Here is a 22,062-nt window from a genome sequence, read left to right on the forward strand (position 1 = left end):
CCAAAGCGAGGAGCTCCGTCCGCCTCACCCCCTTCTCCCCCCCGCCTCGCACGGAGCCCCGAGCTCTCCTCTCTCCGCTCTCTCTTCACGCCGGCGCTGCCGACAACGATATTCGTTTCGCCCCACGGCTCTGCTGCCCGGGGTCACTTTGTCGCTGCTTCCCCCGAGAAACCCGATGGCTCCGGCCCGCAGCTCCCTCCCAAAACGCTCCGCATCCCGAGAAAGTTTGCGGGCAGAGCGGGCTGCAGTTTCTCCATCGCCCAGTAGACGGCAACGCAGCTCAATGCTTCGGGTGCGAAGCGGCGAGCAGAGGGGTTTTTGTGTGTGTGTGTTTTTCTTTCTTTCTCTCTTTCTTTTTTCTTTAATTAAGCAACCGCGGAGCCGTACCCGGAATCGTTCCTCGTTCGAGGAGAGGTGCGGCGATACAACAGCGGCCCGAGGGGTTCTGCTGTGGGCACGGAGAAGCGGGGGGAGAGCGGGCAGCGTCCCCAGCGCTGCGATGAGAGCCGATTTGTGCGCTCACGGGGGGGAACCGTGCGCTCAAAGCCACGCGGGACACGAATCCGAGCGCCGGGGCGGTTCGGGGTTCGGCTTAACGCCGGGCTTCGGGCTCCCTCCGGGGGAGGCGGTCCGGTTCGGTGCGCGGCTGTTCGGCTCCGGTGCCCGGCGGGGCGAAACCCACAGAGGGAGATTAGGGGCTGCGTGTTATCCGGCCCCGTTCCTCGGCCGAAGAACGGCGAGCGGCGGAACGGCCGGCCAGGAATTCATTTCCCACTTAATTTTATTAAAAAAAAAAAAAAAAAAAAAATTATTGCGGTGTTTGGAAAGTTTTAAGACGACCGTAAATTTTATTGGGAATATTTTACGGAGCCCTTCGTCGAATGAAGAAAAAGAAGCCCGGCTCTCGGGGCGAACTTCGGGCCGGCACCCGACGGCCGCCGCTCCCCGCTCCCCTATCGCTGCTGCTCTCCGCTCCGGGGCTGAACTCGGGCCGGGCCGGGATTCTTTGTCCCCCGAGCAGCCGACGGTGCCCGCAGTTCACCTCCAGCTCCGGCCGCTTTTTGGGTTCCTTTGTTTTGTTTGGTTTTGTTTTGTTTTGTTTCCCTGCCCTTTAATAGGTCTTTAAGCAGTTTTTCCCCCTCTCGGTTTCAACAGGCGCTGACTTTTCGGGTATCTCCGCGCGTATCTTTGCCCTTATCTGTAGCATTCCTCGCTTATCACCCCCGCCGCCTTCCGAACTCTTTCTTCCGCGGTTCCGCGCCCGTTCGCCTCTTCTGCCCGTTCTTATGTGAGTTTTAACATTGAGATATTAATGGCGAAAGAGCACACTCGGATGCTAATTTCCCCCCCCCATCACCGCAAATCCCTTCTAGGAAGGCAGCGGCGGAGCGGGGAAGGCGACGAGAAAACATTTTATTGTTCGAGCTATGACTAATTCTTTCCCGAAGCTGGGAAATACGGCCCGATTAGGAGCCTCGCTGCCCGATAAGCGAATGTGAGCGGACCGCACCTCCCGAAGCGGCTTTTGGGGCTGAGCTGAGTGTCAGAGGCCGCTTTGCGCCGTATTTTCAGCCGTACCACCCTTTTATTTTTAATCGCTACGATTTTAGGGGGGGTTGCTTTCGACGGAGGGAGGGGCGGCGGGTTCTGCGAGCCCCCGGGTCCGAGTTTAGCTCCAAAGGAGGCCGTCGGAACCGAGAAGGGGCCGCTGCCTCCCGTCCAACGAAGCGGAGGTGCGCGCAGCCCGGCAGGAGCGGCCCGGAGCGGGTTGCGCGGCTCAGCCCTCCCGCTGGGAAACTGTTTGCCGATAGTAAAACCTTTATCCGCAATGAGGTTTTTTTGGGCAAACAATTTGCGAGCCGGTTAATTACGTTGTAAAAGTACCGGCTGCGAGCCGAACGACACTTTAGAAAGGCCCGGCACGGTTTGAAAACCAGAAGGAGTTTCTTCTTCCCGCGTTTCTTCTTTAATTTCTAATTCTTTCGGATTTCAAGCTTTCCATTTCATTTTTGATGTACATCCCCCCCCCCACATACACGATATACGGCGCAACTCCGGAGCTTCAGCCTGCGCCGCCCCGCGGCGCCCTACAGCCCGCCCCGACCAATAGAGGCGCGGCGAGGCGCTGATTGGGCGGCGGCGGCGCGGCGGCGGCGCGGCCGGGGGCCGGGTGAGCTCACTCGGCGGCGGCCGCGGGACAAAGGGGCCGGCGGCGGGGGGGCGGCCGAGGGGGGGGGGAGCCGCGGTTCCGCGGCTCCCCCCCCCCGCCGGCCGCCCCCCCGCCTTAGCGCCGAGGGTGGGCCGGCCGGGGGGGGCGCGGCCTCGCCGTGCGGCTCGGCGATCGTTCGGCGCGCCCCCCTGCGCCGGCCGCGGAGTTGCCGCCGCCCAGCGCATTGTGTAAGACGCGACCTGTTATGGCCACCACTACTTCCGGGTTCCCGCAGTCTGCTCCAGCCCGGCGCTGCGCGGCGGAGGCGGCGGTGGAGAACGCCCGGCAGCGCGCGGCCCGCGGCGGCGGCGGCGGCGGCGGCGGCGGCGGCGGCGGAGGAGTCCCCCCCCCCCCCCTCCCCGCGCCCGCCCGCCCCCCGGCCCGCGCCCGCCTCCGCCTCCAGCCTCGCCCGGCGGCCGCGCAGGGGCAGAGCGCGCCGGCGGCGGCGGGGGATGCGGAGCGCGGCGAGGAGGAGCGAGCAGAGAGCAGAGAGCAGAGAGCCCCCGCCGGCAGCGCCGTCATAATAACCATAATAAAGGGAGCCGGCGCGCTTTAATTTTTAATTCTCCCCCTCGTCTCCCTCCTCCTCCTTCCCCGATTTTTTAATATTTTTTTTTTTAATTTTTTTTCCACCAAAAAAAAAAAAAAAGAAAAAAGATTTTTATTTTTTTCCTTTTTTTTTTTTTTCCCTCTTTTTTTTTTTTTTTTTTTTTTTCTTTTTGCCGAGATCCCTCCCGAGCTCAAAGCCCACATTGGCGGTGTCCTGCGCGGTGGGAGCGCACGCAGCGGATCGCCATCAGTCATTCAGCACCTTGACACCGCCCGTGATTGACAGCCGGAGTGGCAAAAAGCCATGGGAGCCGGGAGCGGGGCGTGAGGGGCACCGCGCGCCTCGGGAACGGATATTTGCGTTCGCCCCGCCGCTGTCTTGGAAACGAGAGGGGGAGAGAAGGGAGAGAGGGAGAGAAGGCGGGCAGGGAGGAAGGAAGGAGAGAAAGAAAGAGAGGAAAAAAAGAAGGAAGGAGGCAGAGCTGATTTCTACTATTATTATTTTCTTGGGGGGTCATTTTTGAATATATATTTTTTTCATTATTATTATTATTACTATTATTTTTCATCTTTTTTTTTTTTTCTTTCTTTTTTTTTTTTTTTTCTTTTTTTTTTTCCTCCCCCTCTTTTTAATGCTGAATTACCGCACCGCTCCGCTGAGCCCCGGCGAGCCGAAGACGTTCCCCGGCGGCTTTCCTGGTTGGCGACGTTGAGGGATTTTTTTGCGTTTTTGGGGAGAGGGGGGGGGGACCGCGCGGCTCTTTCCTTTCACGCTGGCCTCACGGAGGATCTATTAGAAGTTGAAGTAGGAAGGGAGCGAGCAGGCCGATGGCGCAAAGGGTACGTATCCAAACCTGCGGTTCGCTGCTTAAACGACACCCACACGCGGCTGCCAAAGGGCTGCGAAAAAAAACTTTTTTGCTTTTTTCTTCCCCTCCTATCGGAGCGGGGCACGGCGCGCTGTTCGGGCCCGGGCCGTTCTTCGCTCTCCGCCTTGAGCCTCCGGCTCCGTGCGCTCATCCCGAGGGCGGCTCTCGGGCCCATCGCTTTGCGGCCGGGACCGGGCCGGGACGCCGGTGCTGCCCTCCTCGTGCCCGGCGCCGTGCCCGGCTCCGCGTGTCTGGCTACGGGGAGCGCTCCGCCGCGCTGCGAGGATGCGCCGCTGCCCTTCGGGGCAGCTCCGAGCTGGTTGGAGGCGCAACTTTTTTTTTGCTCCTTTCTTCCCCCCTCCCCCCTCCGCTTATTTTTCTTTTTTTTCCCCTCCTTAACTCTATTTTTTTTTTCTTCCCTCCCTTTTAAGAAATTTCATTTTCGGTGCGGCTCCAAAAGCGCGTCCCTTTATTAATTCGAATTCAAGCGAGCGGCGCTGCCATGTGCGCTGCTACTCGGGTTCGCTCCCCGTTCCCCTCCGCCAAGCCGCGTCCCATCCCGCACGGACCCCGCACGGCGCTTCCCTCGCCCGGGACCCGCGCCCGCCGCCCTTAACAAAGAAATCCCTTCCCCGGGGCCGGGCGCGGGGTGCGGGCGGGGATAAGCGAACCCCCCGGTTTTTCTCCTTCTTTTTTAACCTCCTTCCCCACCGTTGAGCTCCTCATCCCGCCGATTCGGTACCTGGCTTTAAAAGTTTATCCGCGGGGCGGCTCGGGCCGAGTTACGTCGCGGGGGGTGCCGAGTTAAACCGCATTTTGCCGTCTCCCCCTCTCCCCGGGGCTCTCAGCCTTTTTCCCCCCCCGGAGCTGGAGGAGGGGGCACCCGCGCCTTCCCCCCCTGCCCCCCCCCCCAGCTGACCCCTATCCGCTCTGTGCCCCGCAGTACGACGAGCTGCCCCACTACGGCGGCATGGAGGGGGTGGGCATCCCCACCACCATGTACGGGGACCCGCACGGCGCCCGCCCCATGCAGCCCGTGCACCACCTGAACCACGGGCCGCCGCTCCACTCGCACCAGTACCCGCACGCCGCCCACGCCAACGCCATGCCCCCCGCCATGGGCGCCTCGGTCAACGATGCCCTCAAGAGAGATAAAGATGCCATCTACGGGTAGGTGACGGGCGCGGCTGCGCGCCCGCGCAACTTTGCGCGGCTCCGGGAGGGGAAGGGGGAGGATGCCCCTTGCGCGGCGCTGGGATCGGGGCCGCCGGGTCGCCCCCAACGCGTCTCCCCCGTCTTATTTTCCCCCCCTTTAAAACACAGCCGTCGTCCCCCAAGTTGGAAACAGCTCATGGAGAAGGGAGGGGGAAATATTCCCAAGGCGCAACCTGCGCGGGTGCCTTTGCCCAACTTTCCAGCCCTCTCGCAGTGAAGGGGGGACAGCTCCGAGCTGCTCCGCTTTTCTCAACCTCTTAACGATTTGAGTTTGACGTTTTGGAGACCTGCCGGGCCGGGTCGGGTGGGAGAGTTGCGCGGTGCGATCCTTCTGCCTGCAACGCTCCAGTGGGGGGAACTTTCAGAGCCTCTTAAAAATCGCTCTGCAAAGAGTTGCGCTCTGCGGCGGGTGAGAAATCACAGCGCTCGATCGCTTTCACAGCGATCCGGAGGGCTCTCGGAGCTCATTGCTGTGCCCTCTTGGGGGGGGGGGAGTCAAAAGAAAACACCGAAAAGAAAGATAGAAAAAAAATTAAAATTAAAAAGAGGGGAAAAAAAAATTAAAGTATGAAGTTCTGGGGGAAAAGAAAAAAAAAAGGGGGGGGCAGAAAATAGATATCTGTGCATCGAGGCGTGTGTGTGCCCGCACTCGCTCCTCTCTTGCAATAGGGAAGGGGCCGGGGGCCCCGCAGCCACTCTGGGTGCGCAGCTGGGGGGGCCGTGCGGGGCTGTGGGGCTCCCGGCCGTGTCACTGTCCTGACGGAGGGGTTCGGCTGCTGGAAGGGCTTTGCTAGTGGCGTCCCTTTATTTTTCCTATTCCCCCCCCCCCCTCTTTTATCCTTACTTTCGCTCCCAGAAAGTCCTCCAGCTGGGGCTGGAAGGCAGGGGGGGGGGAAAGGGGGTGGGAATCAAAAGCACGAAAGAGTACGTCCTTAGGTTACAATTTCGGGGTCGTTATTCTGCATTCACGCCCTCGTTTTTCTTTTGATTTCTCACTCTTTTTCTTTTTATTTTGTTCCAAGTGAAGGCAAAGTTAATTCAAAATGGCTGCTGGAACCGCTGGGGTTTATTCTTAGCCCGGCCGAAGGGTGCCGGGAGATGCGCGGCCGCGGGCGGGCCGGGTCGGGCCGGGGGGGAGATGGGGGGCGGAGGGGAGAAGCTCTCGGAGCCGCTCCGAGGGGGCGCAGCCTCGGGACTGGGCGGTCGCGTCGGTGCGTTCGGTCCGTGCTGCTCTCATTTGTGTTCTTCTTTTTTCTTCTTCTTCTTTTTTATTATTATTATTATTTTTAATTTCTTTTTCTTTTCTTTCTCTCCTCCCTCCTTCTGTGTGTGCGTGCGTGTGTGTGTGACCATTGTATTTTCTTGCAGACACCCCCTGTTCCCTCTTTTAGCACTGATTTTTGAGAAATGTGAATTAGCCACATGCACGCCCAGGGAACCCGGGGTAGCGGGAGGCGATGTTTGCTCCTCTGAGTCTTTCAATGAAGATATAGCAGTGTTCGCCAAACAGGTCAGCAAAACCGGCTTGAAACAGCACCCATAATAATAATAATAATGATAATAATAATAATAATAAATTCCCAGTGAGAAAAACAAGTCTCGGCCGATATAAAGATGCGCGTTTCCCCCACCCCCTTTCCCGTAGGGAGGGAGGTGAAAGCAAAGCGAAGCGGCCCCCCAAAGAGGGGGCTGTGGGCGCTCCCTGCAGTGCCCGTGCTCAGGTCCCCGCTGGCCGGGCCGGGCCGCAGCATCTCGGGGCTCGGTGGGAGCACGGAGGGTTGCACGGTGGGCCCGGCAGTGTAACGAAGTGAGAAGTAATAACGTCTGTCTGTGCTGCTGCCGCATCTCAAATCTCTCGTATATTTCTCTCCCTCTCTCCCCCCCCTCCCCATACTTCCCCTCTCCTTTCTTCTATTTAGATCCGAGCAGAGAAACCCCTCTTTTCCTCTAATCCCGAACTGGATAACTTGGTAAGAGTTAACACCGCTTCTTCCTCTCCCCACCCCCACCTCTTCCCTTCCCTTTTTTTCCTTGTCTTTTTTTTTTTTTGGGGGGGGGGGGGGACTATATGCCTTTCTCCTTGCGGGCTGTGACAAGCACCGAGCGGTGCCAAAGCGAAACCCTCTCACGTGGATCTGTAGCCCTTCGCTTTTAGCACCGCTCTTACCGGGCCCATCCCGGCGCTGTGCCTCGGGGAAGGGAGGTGGGGGGGTCCCCTTTCCTTGCCCACAACCACCTCCGCACTGCCGCGCTCCCGTCGCCACGTTCTCTATTTCCCCCTTCGCAGCTGCGGGACTATTTGAATAGGATTCTTCCACCCCTTTCCCAAAGCGACCGCGTTTAGGGGGGGTGGACTTGTTTCTTTATTTCCCTTTTGCAAAAAGCGATGTTTACGATGCACATAATCCCCGTCGCTCCGTTGCTTTTATTTTTCGGTGAGCTCCAGGTCGCTTCTCGTTAAGCAGCGCACAAAGCCGCCGCTATTAACTTTTAGTGGCATCACCATAAATCAAAACAAGTTTTTATTTACCACCAAAGAGAAGCAGGGCAGGGGCGGGGGGGAGGGGGGAGATGGGGGGGGGGGGTGACCCCACCCGGAGGGGGATAAACGCGCTGTTTGTGTCTTTCCAGATGATCCAAGCCATACAAGTATTAAGGTTTCATCTGTTGGAATTAGAGAAGGTAATTTTTTGTCTCTCTCCCTTTTCTTCCCCCTCCGTTTCAACCCCGCAGAAGTTGAGGCTTCTGGTACATTTGCATAAATGTCTTTCTGGCTGGTAATTAGTGTCAAGACCAATCTCGGCGTCCATTTCTCTTCGCAGTTTAATTACAATTGCAGCCCCGCGCCCGGCTCCCCACGCCCGGGCCCTGCACTCATTGTGCTCTTTGTACACCCCTTCAGCCCCGGGTGCCGAACGGCACCGCTCCGCTCTGCGCTCCGAGCCCCGGCGCTGGGCTTTTGGGGAGGAGGGGGGTGTTATTTAGAGGGGGTGGGGTGGGGGGCGGATGGGAAGGACGAGCGGGGTCTGTGACAGTCAGTCGGGATGGGGTTTGTTTTTATTTATTCGCTTGTTTGTTTGTCGCTTTATTTATTTCTATCTGAAGAACCATCTCCGCGGGTCAGGCCGAGGGCACGGGGCTGTCCCGTAACGTTTCGCAGAGACAAAGCAGAGCCGAGCGCCGGGGCCGGCTCTGGGTTTGGCAGTCGGCAACGACCGCGCAACTCCGGGAGGAGAAAGCGCTGCGGCCCCGCAACGGCGCTGCGTCCGCGGTGCGATGCCACCCGAGCCGGGCGAGCGCTGCTTCCCCGTCACCGCCATTCAGTCCCCTTTATCCTCTAAAGAAACGTTCGGAGAGGTTTTTTAACTAGCCGAAAAGTCCGCAGCCCCTCAATCTCGGCCGCTTTCGGTGGCAGCTCGTTCTCACCCCTTGCGCTAAATGCGCTAATATCTGCCCCGTTAAGTGCGGGCAGCGCAGGTACGGCTCGGATGCCTGCAGCCTATCTGAGCGCTGAGTATCGTTTTGTTTTCTTGGTGGTTTTGTTGTTGTCTTTTTAATCCCTTTTCCTCTCCCTTTGGAAAGGGTTTGCGATGAAATCACCGGCTGAAATTAAATAGTTTACCTTAAATGTCACCCATGCAGGTCACCTCTCTAATGGCCACAGCTCCGGGAGCAGATGAATTTAACACGGGTGTTGAATATGTTGTAGCCTGTGAATCATCTTGTCACTGTCAATTTTCTGGGATATCTCTATTTTGCGAGAAAAGAAAGTTATTCCTAATTCTGGATGCGTCGGGAGGTCTCGGGGGGATAATTGCAGTGTGTTTCCCCTATTTAGGACTTCGGATGTCACAGGGGTGAAAGGGGGAGACTGGTTGCACTTGTCAATTTTACTTATGCATTCCTGATTATATTTTCTTCCTTCCCCCCCCTCTCCCCTCCTTTATCCTTTTCCTCTTCCCCCCCCACACCCCCCCCACCCCCAACCTCAATGTAGGTACACGAATTATGTGACAATTTCTGCCACCGGTATATTAGCTGTTTGAAAGGAAAAATGCCTATCGATTTGGTCATAGACGATAGAGAGGGCGGATCAAAATCGGACAGCGAGGACATAACGCGGTCGGCAAACCTCACCGATCAGGTACGGTCCCGCAGCGCCTCGCGTTGAGATCTGTATGCAGAGCGTTCGCCGGGTCACTACGCCTCCTTTTATTATTTGCATATGATTAAGTTCCCTTTTAGATAAATTTCCATCGAAATGAAAAATTTTTGAATAATGCGGCTATTATTGCTTCATTAAGGCTTGCTCCCGGATTCGACCTGGCGAGATGAGCTTGTAAAAGCGTCGCCTGCAAACTCGACCTGGTTCTTGTCGCTTTTAATTTCTCTCTTTATTTTATTTACCCTTGACAATAATAGAAGTGTTAGCCGTGAATCGCCGGTTTCTGGTGCTTTAGAAAAGGGACGGCTGGAACCGTACACAAAAATAATAATAAAATCCGAGATAGGTGGTCCGGGGAAGACAGAGAGGGTTTGAAATCTAGCAAATGCTGCCTATTTTCTTCCCGTCTCTACGGTTCATTAGTCTGTCTTGTCAGTTTTCCTTGGCCGAACGCTTTTAGACTTCAGTGAACATTGCTTTGTGCACGCCTGCCTGCTGCAAACGCGCCCATTTTATTTTACTTAATAGGGGGAAAAAAAATCAAGGGGGGGTTGGGAGGGTTGATTGGAGGAGGGGGGGGGAGAGAGAAAATAAAACGGGACCCGGGGTTTGAATTATTCGAGTTTTCCAAAAATAAATAATAATAATAAAAGAGACAGAGAGAGAAAAGAGAGCTCGGAACCCCAGGCGAAGCCCCGAGGCGCTGAGCGGCTCTGGCCGTGCCAGGTCGGGGCTGTGCTGTGCTGCGCGGAGCCCTGCGCTGCTGTGCCGGGGGAGGGGGGCCGGGAGGGGGGGAACCGGGGGAGCTACAGGGAGCTTTTCCGCTTCTCCCACCCCGTGTCGCCGTGTGCCCCTCTCTGTGCTCCCCGTGCGGGAACGCCGGGCTCGGGAGGTCGGGAACGGAGGTGGCTGCGAGTTAGTTCTTTTTTTCGGGTCGGCTTTCTCTGCCCGCTCGAGCGGAGGACAGCGAGGGGAATGAGGGGGAGGGGTGGGGGGGGTGGCAGCCGCAGTCGCCTCTGGAAGCCCAAGTTATTTCTCCCGTATGATCCGCTCCGTAAATACGGTGTTAGGAGCAATCAGCTCCCGACTCTGGAGGTTTCCTTTTGTTAAAGCAAGGCGCAGCCGAGCAGACAGCGGTTCCCTTCAACCGCTTATGCCATTACCGCCCGGAGTTGTGCGTAGAGCCCGGCGGAAAGGTGCGTTGCATCGCGGCGGGGGCACCGGCCCCTGTGTTTTCCCTCCGCAGCGCAGTCTGCGGGATTGGGGCCGGGGGGATGGAGAGCTTCTGCTCGCGGGCTTTGTGCCCCCGAAACGCTGCGAAGGGGAAAGCTGCGGGAGTCGGCGCTGGGGGGAATTGGAGCGATGCCTCCCGGGGTCCCGCTGCCCCGCGGGGAGTGATAGGGGGGTCCTTAGGCCGGGATCGGGATGGGGAGAGCCGGCCTCGCCGTCGTTGTATCCAAATTGTAATCCAACAAGTCTAACTAGAAAATGGGTTTCTAAAAGCTCTGGAGTGCTGGGTACATAAAGCTATTTGAGCAAATTACAAGAATCGCTTAGGGGCACGAATGAAATCAACACTTTAATTGCCTCCAAAATGAAGATTTATACCCCATTTTCCCAACGAATCATTATTTTATTAAAGCGAAAGCTAAAGAAACGAAGCTGCAATTTTGAGGGTTGTCGGGGGGTGAGGGGGTCCCCGTCCCACGGACCCCCCTAAACCTCACCGAGGAGTGCGGGTGTCGCGCGGGGACGGCCGCTCTCCTGGAGCTCCCCGCGCAAGAAGCGCGCAGCCTCGCGGAAGGGAAAAGGCGCAAGGTTGTGCGTCTGAGCCCAGAGCCGCGGGCTTTGCCCGGGGACGCGGCGCTGCCGGGGCTGGGGCCGGCAGGATCTGGGCCCTAATGGGGAGCTAATGGGGTGTTGAGTGCTCGTCGCCGCTGCGGCTAATTAGGATGTCCCCGCGCGGTGCGTTTATTGCGGGAGGTGCGCGGTGCGCGCCGGGCTGCGCGCCTTTGTGCTTTCGAGAGTCATAAAAGAGTAACTATGTAAAAGCTTTTATGATGGGTTTAATTACATTTTCGTATATTGTGGTAGTAAAGGTTACAGTTAACAGGGTTTGTTTTTTTGTTGTTGTTGTTTTTTTGTTTTTTGGTTTTTTTAAATTTATTGGTTTCCCCTTATTTATTCTTCCCTCCTAGGCCCCTCCGTGCCAGCGCCTTTAAGTCCCTCCGCTTAATGGAAGTCAGTGACACTAATGCCAGATTTTGCGCAGGAAAGCCCCATAACGCTGGCCATTGTTCGGTGATTTAACTGGCGCGCTGGCCAGAGGTCACTCCAATAGCATCCTTCTCCCGCAGGCGCGACCCCGCTGCCTGCCAGGGTGGGACCCGCCAGGCTGCTGCTTTCAGAAGGAAAGGGAGGGAGTTGGGGTTTCACTTGGGAGCTCCGAGCTGGGGAGCGTGGCTCTAAACCCCTTGCTGAACCCTCGCGCCCATTGCCGGAGTTTCAAAATAAACCCTTATATATTTTTTTTAATCATTATCTTTTCAAACATTGGCGTGTTTAAATTTTCGAATGTTTGTCGTAGCCCGGAAAGATTTAAAACACAGCTGTTGTGTGATGCAGATGGGAAAAGTCCATCCTGTGCAAAACCCCACCCGCTCAGAAGGAATTCTGTTTCTTAAGGACTCCAGATCCGTTGAACGGCTCCCAGTGGCCGGGTGGTGGAAACTCCTCACCTTGGCTCCCAGGTGCTCGAATTTGAGCTGTAAAATTGGGCTTTGCGCAGATACGCTTCCCTGGAGTATATCTGGATAAAGCCTCCCTTAAGGAAAGCAGGGAACAGAGTGGCCACTGCACTCAAAGTACGTTAGCAATAGAAGATGGCTTTTTTGGGGGGCGAAACAGGCTTTGCCGAGGTGAAATAAACTTGTTGAGCAACGTTACGTGGCCGAATTATAATTGAATCTCACACAAGCCAATGATATCTGCAGAAATGTGTGAAGTACGAACGGCAAACGGTCGGATTCTGATAGGGACGCAAGGGGAAATGATCAAAAAATGAACGTGAAATAAGACTTCCTGTAAGAAGGTCCATAATTCAACATTATTTGACTCCACTGTCAGGGAAATTGTTGAAGGATAGTAAACCGATACTGGAGTCGCAGTCATTTTTGTTACAGTCTTAAATGTTTGCAACTGTGGTGTTTTAGATGGCCCTTCTCGGGTGATAGTATATCATATATATATGTATATCGTAAAGCAAACACTTGTATTTATATTGCAGTAGGTGTTTGTCATGCGTGCGGTTGGAGGGGTTCCGCAAACAAAATGCAGATAGACGGCAGCGTTTGTGAGGGGTGGAAATGTTGCTTAAAATGTGATGTTCTGTACCAAGAGAGCATCGTAAAGCGGGATGTTCTGTGTGCTGTGCATGGAGGTGGATGGGCTGCTGAGGGCATCCACTCATTCTGACTACAATAACTTCCATGAACATTCAGACCTATTAGTTCTAGCTTGCTACAGTCAGTGCTAAAATAATGCCTTTGATGGAGGGGGAAAAAAAAGAAAGGAGCTGAAGAGGTGCTGTTTTACTCCAGGAGTTCTTTGCAGGTATTTTCAGACCCATGTATAGCGTCAAGGGGTGGGAAAAGTTGCACATGTTACTGCCTTTGCTGTGTGCTCTCCTATGTTGGAGGAATGGGCAGATGCAGCACTGAGGGTGCAAAGCAGAGTTCGGTTCTGCGTAATGAAAGCATTACGGTGATGTGTGAGTTGGAGGAGAGACGGTAAAACAGTATTTGGAAGACTCCAAATGGAGAGCTGTGCCCCTGACTTTATGACACCTTGAGCTAATGAGTCCTTTTTATGCCTTTTTGGGGGCTTCTGCTTTTTCCCCCTCTGTATTTAAGATCTGAGCAGGCTGCGTAAAGGAGAAGATAGGGCACGTTCATTTCTATTCGGGGCCTGTTTCCATCAGAAGCATTGCAGCTGCCATGGTGTTAGCAAAATCAGGTTTCTTAAAGCAAGTAAATACGCTGCTAAAGAAATACAGCTTTGAATGTATTTTCTTTCCTCTGTTATTCCGTTTGAATTCAAGAATCTCTGCTGATTTTTACTTTTTGTTTTAGTCACTTGTGAGCTCGAACGTATCCATCCTCACTGCTAGGTATAATACTAGCAGACTTCTGTGCTCAGGCCCAACTCCTATATAAAGTTTTACAAACAGAAGTTCGCAAAGCAGAATTTCAATTCTCTTTTTCTTTCTTTTTTTTTATTTTTTATTTTATTTTTTTTCTTCAATATCTATTTTCAAATCAGCCAGGAAACCCTGGAACTTGTCATAAACATCTGCCAACCTGCCCCGAAGCATTGCCGTAAGCGGGAGCTCACGGTGTCGTCGCGATTCAGAACGCGGTTATTCTGCAGGTTGTTCTTTTGGGGCAGCTTGGAAGTGAGTTGAGCAAAACGAACTTCGCTTTAGGTTTAGTCTTGGTGGGCGCGAGTTTGGTTCTTCGCTCGCTTCCTGTGTGCAGGTAGCAGTGAAAGCAATGTGCCCCGCACATGCACACGGGTTGCCGGAGCCTGAAGCGGGTGATGTTAGCACTGAAAAAATCAGATTATAACACATTCAATCAAAATGAGTAAGCGTAGGTCGCACTGATAAATACTGCTTTAAAAAAGCAGCTTAAAACACGGCGAAAATCCGGCACAGCTTCTTTAAATTATAGAGTCTCTTCTTTGTTTTGCATTGCTGCGTTTGGGTTTGTTGTTTTTTTTTTTGGTCACATGAGTTCGCAATGAGGAGCTATCTTGTATAATCTAAACAAATTTCGGAAAATAAAGACGAGGATTGTTCCGAACCAGTCATTAAAATTGTGGAACGTTTCTGGAGTCGTTTCCCAGCCGGGGTTTGTGTGCGAGGAGAGCCGGGTGTGCTGCCGTACCATCGCGTGTCCTTGGCGCGTTCCCTCGCTCCCCGGATGCTCGGTTGCTTGTAACAGGCTTTGACTCACCCGGCAAATTTGTAGATGACTGTTTAGGTTGGTTGGTTGTTGTTTTCTTTTCTTTTATTTATTTTCCCCCCCTGCCATTGCAGCAGTGTTTTGGAGAGGGTGACTCCAGCCTCTAATAGAGCGCACATTTTGTGTTTGGTGTTATTTGGACGTGTTTCTGTCCCTGATTAATGACCCAGTATCTCTCGTGCTGCTGATATTTTGTGACGCGGCTTCAAGACAACTCGCCAGCCTTCGGCTTCCTTCTTAGCTTGGTTGCTTTTCCCTCTTTACCACCTGGAAGCAAGGGGAAAATAAATAATATCCAGTCTAGCTTGGGGTTGTAGGTGAGAGCAGGAGCCCTGCAGGCTGATGGCTGCAGGAGGGCCTAGTTCTGGTGTGGTTCAGGGCCTGTCTGGGTGACAAGCGTGATCTCTGTTAGCATGAGAGAACCCCAGCTACCCCAGGGAGGTATCTCTCCCCAGCAGGCAGTTGCATGTTGGCTGTCGTGGCGTTGTGGGGAAACGCAGTGGCCCGCAGGGCTGCTCGAAGGCTCCTGCCTGGCCAGGCAACTCGATGGGTCCCGGGGCGCATTCGAACAAGGACACTCAGGAGAGGTAAGACAAATTGCCTGGGTGTAAAAATAAAGTGCATTAGTTAAAGTGCATTGCGCTATTGTGTGGATGCTCTCATTCAGAAGTAAAGTGGCCGTAGTTCACTTTAGCCTAATCCCCTTTGGAGTAGGCCACTTTTCTTTTCAATGAGAGCAGCCACATCCACTTTTGGTTCGTTCGCCTTTCCCCAGCGGCCTCGTGCCTGGTGCTCCTTCAGGTTGAGAGCGATGCTGTTTTACCGCTGCCTGTATAACAGAGGGCTGTGGCTGGATCCTCCGACCCCAAGCCCAGAGCTGTAGTTTGGGTGTCGCTGCCTGCGTGGATATGGTGTCAGGCTCCCCGTGGCACCAGCCCTCCTCCCGGACCAGGCACACGGCTGTTGCATGCCGAATTCTACCCATATGCAGAGTTTGTTCCATGTCCACCAAGAAGCAAGTGCTTAAAGGCAACAAGGAAATTGCAATTAATGCTTTTCAGCCAGTATTTCAAACCACACAGCGAAGGACTGAAAATTAATTTGTGGGAAGGGTAATTCACCTGGGCTAGGAATAAAAAGTAGCAAGATGGTTTTGGGAGCTGTTTTGTACTCATGCTTGAAGGTCGCTGAGCTTGAGTTCTTGTTAGAAGTATTTTCTGGTGTCTTCTTAGTAACACATTTCTTTACTTATTACTGGCTAAACTGTGCATGCAGATGCTGTGCTGTGTCGTATTCTCGCCATTGCCCATTCCATTCACAATAAAATTTACAAGGCTCCTTGTGCTGGTTAGCAATTTGCTACTGGAGCCTTTCCTAGAAACACCGAGTTATGTTTCACCAAAGTATTGTCTTTCCTCTTCAGTCGGGGCTGAGGTGAGATGTTTTCTCAAGGACTCTCCCGGCATCTATATGATATTCCCACTTGTGCGGATGATCTCCAAAACAGCATTGCTTCCTCCCCTGACCGCTCACCATTGCACGGAATTACAATTCCCCTTTTAGCGTCGATGGGCTTTGCACTAGGACAGCTAATTTTGTTTGTAGCTTGCCTTTTTCTTTGTTTTTTTTTTTTTTTCTTTCTTTTCTTTCTTTTCTTTTTTTTTTCTTCCTTTCTTTTTCTTTTTCTTTTTCTTTTTCTTTTTTTTTTTTTTTTTTTTTTTTTTTTTTTTTTAAATGTAAAACAAATACGCATCCAGCCCCTCTTTGCTGAAGCAAACAGGCCAACAATGAGAGGGGTAATTATTCATTTGGTTAAAAGAACTGCCTGTTTTAACCTCAGAAATACTGAGCGAGAGTAAAGCAACAGCTGATGCCATCACAGTCAGTGCACTGTATTCAAACAGCTGTACAAAATGAAAAGCTGTGGTATTAATCCTGCCATTCACAGTTTATTTAAGTTTTTCAACCTTCTCTCATATGGGCCTGGCATAAATGCCTAATTATGCCTCCATTAGGGTTGCCGGGCCCTTAATACAGAAAATTATTGTATTTAAAATTTGGAAAGCTGCGGCGCTGTAATGTAAGAGTCTTGCAGTTGGCACAAGTTCAGGGAATGCGACCTTTACCTTGTAATTTTCATTTCATTCAGCCGGTGTTGAAGTTTTTGTCCCCGCGCGCTGTTGTTGTTGCGGAGCAGGTCAGAGCACCGCTCATGTTTTTGGGGTTGGCTTTTAACCAGCTCCATTTAAGGCTGCGGCACTGGTGGTAGAAGAGGGGAAGAGTGGATTAAAAGCTCTGCTGCTGCTGCTGCTGTTGCTGCTTTGTCTGTCCCGTTTGCAAGGGTGCAGGGCCACTGCTGTCTGTGCAAGCAGAAACGGCGGAAAATGGTGTCTGAATGTGAGGAATTTCGTCTCGTTGTCAGAGGGTATTTTGTAGAGCGGCCTTGGTGCACGTGGGCAAAAGCAGACCTGTAGAGTTCAGCACTGCCATGAGCCAACTGAGACTGCACCCAGTTTGATGAGCTGCGACTCAACCCTCAGAGCAGGACATGGCTGCTGCCGCAAGGAGCCATGCAGGAGACTGAGGTGGTGGCAGTTTTGCCTTTGGTTTTAGGATCGAGGCAGGGAGGGCTCATCTACTCCCAGCTGTGCGCACTGAGGTGCTCCGTGCTGTGTTGGCCTCGGCCCTGAGCTCTTTGCTGGCCTATAAATGTATCCTGTGTAGATGGGTTGTCCGGATATTTTTTGACAGGGGAAGTGTCCTCGTGATTGGAATTTAAGAAATATCCCTCATTTTGGGCCACAGCGTTGAGTTGGGGATGGCTGAGAGCAGTGCGGTGATGGCAGAGGCGACAGGGTGGGAAATGCAACTGCTAGCAGCACAAGGAGGGAGCAGAGTGTGGGTGCTCTTCCCAGGCTGCCCCTGAAGCTTTGGGGCAAGACAATGAGTTGCTCATGAGTTCCAGTTTTCTGCTTCTTGTTCTGTATCATTGGATAAGGCTGTGCAACATAGCCATTGGTATCTTTATCTGTCGTATAGCGATAGCGAGGTACGGGATTTATGTGAAGCTAAGAAGTTGTATGTTAACACAAATTCATTATTTCACTTTGTGCGTAGTTTAGAAAAACAACATGAAGAAAGCATTTTGTTGCCACTGGGAAACAATCTGCTGAACCCAAAGCCTGACAGTGGAAGTTGCTTTTGAGTGCTTTGTGCTCTGGTTTTAGCCCCTTCTGCTGTCTTTTGCATTTTAAACATAAACTTGGATTGAAGGAAGTAGCAGCACCAGACTTCTGAAGAAGGAGCAAGGCTGCATGGCTGGTAGGGAGGGGTGGTGGCCAGCCTATCCCAAGGTGCAAGGTGATGCCGAGCCCAGTGGACTGGCTACGTGGCTGCAACACTGCTTCCCACACCCTCCCTGGGAGGCACAGCGAGGCCTCAGGGACCTCCCAGCCCAATTCTTTGGGGTGGTTCTGGAAGCCAGCCACATGCTTCCCAGCCATCCCTCAATGAGCGGGTAGAGATGGTGGGGAGTCATGGCCACTTTGGGCTGCATGCCATCCCACAGCACGTCTGCTGCCCAGGGACGGTCGCCGTTGTGGCCAGCAACTGCCTGGCGTGTGGCTTGCTTCTGCCTGGCTGCGAATATGGAGGGTTGTGAAACGGCAAAACATGGAAGAGCTGGTCTGGGGAAGGGTTTGGACATGAGCGTTGGAAAATGTGAATCACGGGGATTCCAGTTGTAAGCCTCCTGCAGATAACGGGCAGCACGTACCCGAGTGCGTGACTCGCTGAGCGGCTTCGAAAACAAGGCGGCGCCCTCGAGATTAGGCATACGTATGCGCTGTAATCAGGAACACATTGCACACCCAGCACGGCCTATGCAGGTACAGGATCTGTTCAGAAGGGAAGGTGTAGCTAGAATGAAGCTCATTACGTCGCAGTTTAATTCTTATGTTGAACGATGCTATGATGCGAGTGCTCTCTTGAATCCTGCTAACAATGCGCCATAGTCAAAATGTGCTGACTCCGAATCGTGTCTGTTGTCACTTAGCTAAAAAACCATTAGATGGCTGTGACGTGCACTCAGCGTTCTCACTGGCCATGATGGGGATGGAAGGAAGCATGGCCATGGCAGAGCAAGGGCTGGCATAATGCCCTCCCTCTCCGGCAGCTGCAGTTGGGGTGCTTGGGCAGAGCGCTGCTCTTGTGCATGTCAGGCATTTTTGTAGGTGTTGCCCCAGTGGTTTAATTTTCTCTTCCCAAAAGATAACTGCTCCCCAAAAATCTGCCGGGAGGATGCTTTGGTTTTTCAAGCATGGATTGGAAATGTCGCTTACTGCTCTAAGTGAAGGGGTTTGCCTGAGCCCAGATGTGCAACCTCTCTGAAGTATGTGGTTCCCTGTGGGTCCCTGGTAGGGAGAAGAGTGAGGGGTGGCTGCGAGGAGAGCCGAATGCATCCTCCCTCCCCAAATCCACCTGCAGATCTGGGTGGGGACCTTGTTAAGCTTCCCACAACCTGCAGAGATCAAGCCGAAGTTGGGCATCTGGCAAATCCCTGTCTAAATGGCATTTAACATGTAAAGGCAATAAAAGGAAGGGAAGGCAGACGCTCGTTTGTTGGCTAAGTGAAGAGGCATTATTCCTGTTTACACCTTTGGAGGAATCATTGCATGAAATATTGAACAGGAAGCTCGGTTTGTCTCGGAAGGCCTCTTTCCTGGTATAGAAAGACGCTGAAAAAGCTCCAGTCCTATTGAATACAGTAGGAGCTGGGAAGGACTACTGTGCCTTGTGGCCCTGCACACTGTAAGTCCTGTTTGGGGCTGTCCTTGTGCATGGTTTTTGCAGGACACCAGACACCCCATTTAAAAAAAACAAAAACAAAAAAAAAAAAAAACAACAAAAAAAAACCCAACAACAAAAGAACAAAAAAACCACAACTGCATGGAGCAGTGATTTTTTCCACCCTCCCTGCAAAGTTGTATTTCCTTGTGCCAAGAGAGGGATGGGGATTAATGCTATCTAGCGATAGGGCCCTTATCAAAGGGAGGAGACGGGTTTACACTGCAGGGCTGCTCGAAATAGAAAGGACCAGTCACTGTTTGCTGTGTGGGAGATGCACACCCTCCACAACACACAGCGAATCTAGCTGGGCAGGCACTGCTGGCCTTGGAGCCACGATGCACAAGAAAAGCCGAGTCATGGCCAACCCAACATGGGCCATGCTGCAGGACTGGGGGTACCAGTACTGCACTGTTTGTGGGTGTTGGCTCATTGCTGAACCTGGGTAGGGTTAGCAATGAGATGCAATGGCAGGGCTGATGGAGAGAGCTGACATGGGGGTGCCTGCTGAAGGGTCTTTGCCTTTGGTCCTTTTGGGTGAAGTGTTGTCTCTATGAAAATCATCAGTAAAAGTCCCAGTTGCTTCCCATTGCTCATCCGCTCTGATATTCACGTTGGTACCCTCTCTCATTTCATTTTATTGGTTTGTCTCTCAGAAATGTTCCTGTGCAGCATGCTGCACTCACAAGGACATCCTCGTGTCTCTTTTTCCCATGATGCTGTGAAGTAACAGGAGTCAGAGAGGAGCCTTATCCTCACTGAAATGGGGGGAAACTAAAGATAGCAACCTGTGACTTTTCCAGGGATAGGAAAGGAATCCAGGTCAGTGCCAATAGTTCTGTGCTGAATTCCTTCTGGTTTTGAGTTCACCAAACTCCATTGCACCCAACAGCGTGAAGGTCTCACTTGCTGTGCTGCTGAGCTGCAGGAAAAGTTCTTATGTGTCTGTCACTTGGATGTCCTTATTTGTGCAGACATGGAGCACGTCTTCTCTATGCAAACCTGATGGTTGTGCCTTTGTTTGTGGTTTTGTTAACTTCTCCCTCTAAATCACAGTTGCGTGAAGCAGGTTGCAGCAGGGTTCCTGGCACTGTAAGGCACCTGTCTCATAGCAGGTTGAGATCTTGTGTATACTCTTGGTTTGTTTTGCGTTGCATGGGATGTGCAGGGCAGGAGGTAGATTTCTGGCCTTGGTGAACCTGCAGGGAGATGTTTGGGGGGCACAGGACCTGGGTCAGGGAACCACAGTGGTCATGGTTGTGGATTTCATGGTCCTCCAAAGCCCAGGTATGACAGAGAATGGCATAAGCAGTGTATGTGTAGGGAATGTAGTTTCAATCCTGCTTATCAGTCTGTGCATGTCAAGCTTTTCTTCCCAATGAAAAGAGCAGATTCTAAAACTTCCTTCCACACTGGATTGGGAGAGGACTGTGTGAGGGTTCTCATTAACTCTGCCCTCCAGAAGTTAAGAGGGATAGAGCTTGTGGATTGCAAAGGCCGGCTTTGTCCATCATGCAGCTTGAGCTCCAGCAGCGGAGCTATGGATTAGACACTTAGGATATCGAGCAGTTGTATTGAGTGCTTCATCCCAGTGAGGCTGGGGACACAGCATGACCCAGCTGATCCAATATGCAAAAAGCAAACCTTTGCTAATTAGGCGAGCTCCGTTTGCAGGAGGTGGGTGCCATGACTTGACGAATCAGCCCCTTTCCTATTGAAGTTCTGCCCTGTAGGGAGCACAGATGTTTCTGCAGAGGGTGGTTGGTTGCGCTCGAGAGGATTGTGGGAAGGTTTCAGAAAGGGAGGAGTTTAACAAAATCTGAAGAACGTTTCAAGCATAACATATTCCTTCTTCTCTAATGAATAAGTATTTAATTTAGGAAAAGAAAATAAGATAAAACTTCAGAAGGAAAACAATAAGCCTCAGTGATGCTGACAAATTGCTGGCAGTGGCTCCGTCGCTGCAGGGTGAGGGGATGACGGATGGCACCTGCAGCCAGAGGACGGAGCTGCACCCAGCTCTTGGAGGAGCTGGCTGCTCCTAGCCTCCAGTTGCTACACAGACACAAATGAGCCCACAAGAGGGCTGTGCTCGCCAAACTTCTCCGAAGATATATATCACCCGATGCTGAGCACGATTTTTATCACCTGTAATAGCCAACGATTTCTTTTATTTATGTACTTACGGTCAAGTTTATTGTTTGTTGGCCAGGACCTCTATTTTTTGTTTGTTTGCGTTTCCTCTCTCTCTTATTTCACACGCTCTGTGCTTGGAAGAATGCATTTTGCTCTTTAGTTAATCAACAGCACAACATGGTGTGCCCCTCCGCATGTTTGTGTTACCTTGACTAGGAGCCCAGCAGTGCGACTGCAGCAGTAACAAGTGCGCGTAATGTTATTTATATTGACTCTCCAATTTAGCCATTAGCCCAATAATTTTGTCGGCAGCCTTTTTGTTTGTTAAAGCTTGCTGCTACCACGACCCGAGTCAATAACTGCTCCGGAGGCCTCATCTGCAGTGGCCTGCCCTGCAGCGGGGCCATCCGATGGTGCCTCTTGGGGCTGGAGTCCTTTGCATGAGTTTTTTGCCCTATGGTGGTGCAGTGTTAGTGGTACCCTGGTCTGAATCGTCTTTTATTTTAAATCAACTGTGTGACTGTGACTCGGATCCTCCTGTTGGCACTGGAAACTATTGACCAGCAAGAGAGGCTGTAGTGTAAAACCAGAGTGAGTCATGTGGATGTATAGCCCGGCCTAGGAATCTTCCGATGAGTTTGCCTGTGTATTTGTGCAGAAATTTGGGTTGAAGAACAAGGAGTTTCAGCCAAAAGTGGCAGGGGTGATCTTGGGAGAGCGAGAAAGCAGAAAGCTCCCAGGGAAAGGGATTATCAGCACATCCCGTCCATGCTGCGGCGTCCATTCTCAGATAAATGGTGACTAATGGAGGAGCTCAGGTCATAATAGGCCATTATCCTTATTGATGCACTGTTGTCGCGACCACGCGCCTGAGACCCTCCTCTGGAATGAGCGAGTGTACGTAATGGAGTGATTAATTTATATTACTTTGCACTTTTCCAAAGTCTCCCTTTGGAAGAGCTCGACGTGTTTTACAGTTGCTAATTAATTTAATCCCCCAACAATATCCCTGCTGCAGAGGAGCAGGGCCTTTGTTCCCCCCAGTTAGAA

The 22,062-nt window shown here is 52.5% G+C and overlaps 1 protein-coding gene across 2 annotated transcripts in view; it reads left to right on the plus strand.

Moving 5' to 3' along the window:
• The first annotated feature begins 3,374 nt into the window (after window positions 1-3,374).
• The window catches only part of MEIS1 (Meis homeobox 1), a 93,528-nt gene continuing 74,840 nt past the window's right edge, over window positions 3,375-22,062 (plus strand). For both annotated transcript variants that reach the window (XM_072332422.1, XM_072332421.1), the window contains exons 1-6: window positions 3,375-3,598; window positions 4,571-4,797; window positions 6,211-6,352; window positions 6,762-6,812; window positions 7,474-7,524; window positions 8,840-8,986. In XM_072332422.1, coding sequence (XP_072188523.1) covers window positions 3,587-3,598; window positions 4,571-4,797; window positions 6,211-6,352; window positions 6,762-6,812; window positions 7,474-7,524; window positions 8,840-8,986 — 630 coding nt within the window. In that variant the 5' untranslated portion in view covers window positions 3,375-3,586. The remainder of the gene's footprint in view (window positions 3,599-4,570; window positions 4,798-6,210; window positions 6,353-6,761; window positions 6,813-7,473; window positions 7,525-8,839; window positions 8,987-22,062) is intronic.

Source organism: Excalfactoria chinensis, chromosome 3 (genome assembly GCF_039878825.1).
Source record: "Excalfactoria chinensis isolate bCotChi1 chromosome 3, bCotChi1.hap2, whole genome shotgun sequence".
In the NCBI taxonomy this organism is placed as follows: Eukaryota; Metazoa; Chordata; class Aves; order Galliformes; family Phasianidae; genus Excalfactoria; species Excalfactoria chinensis.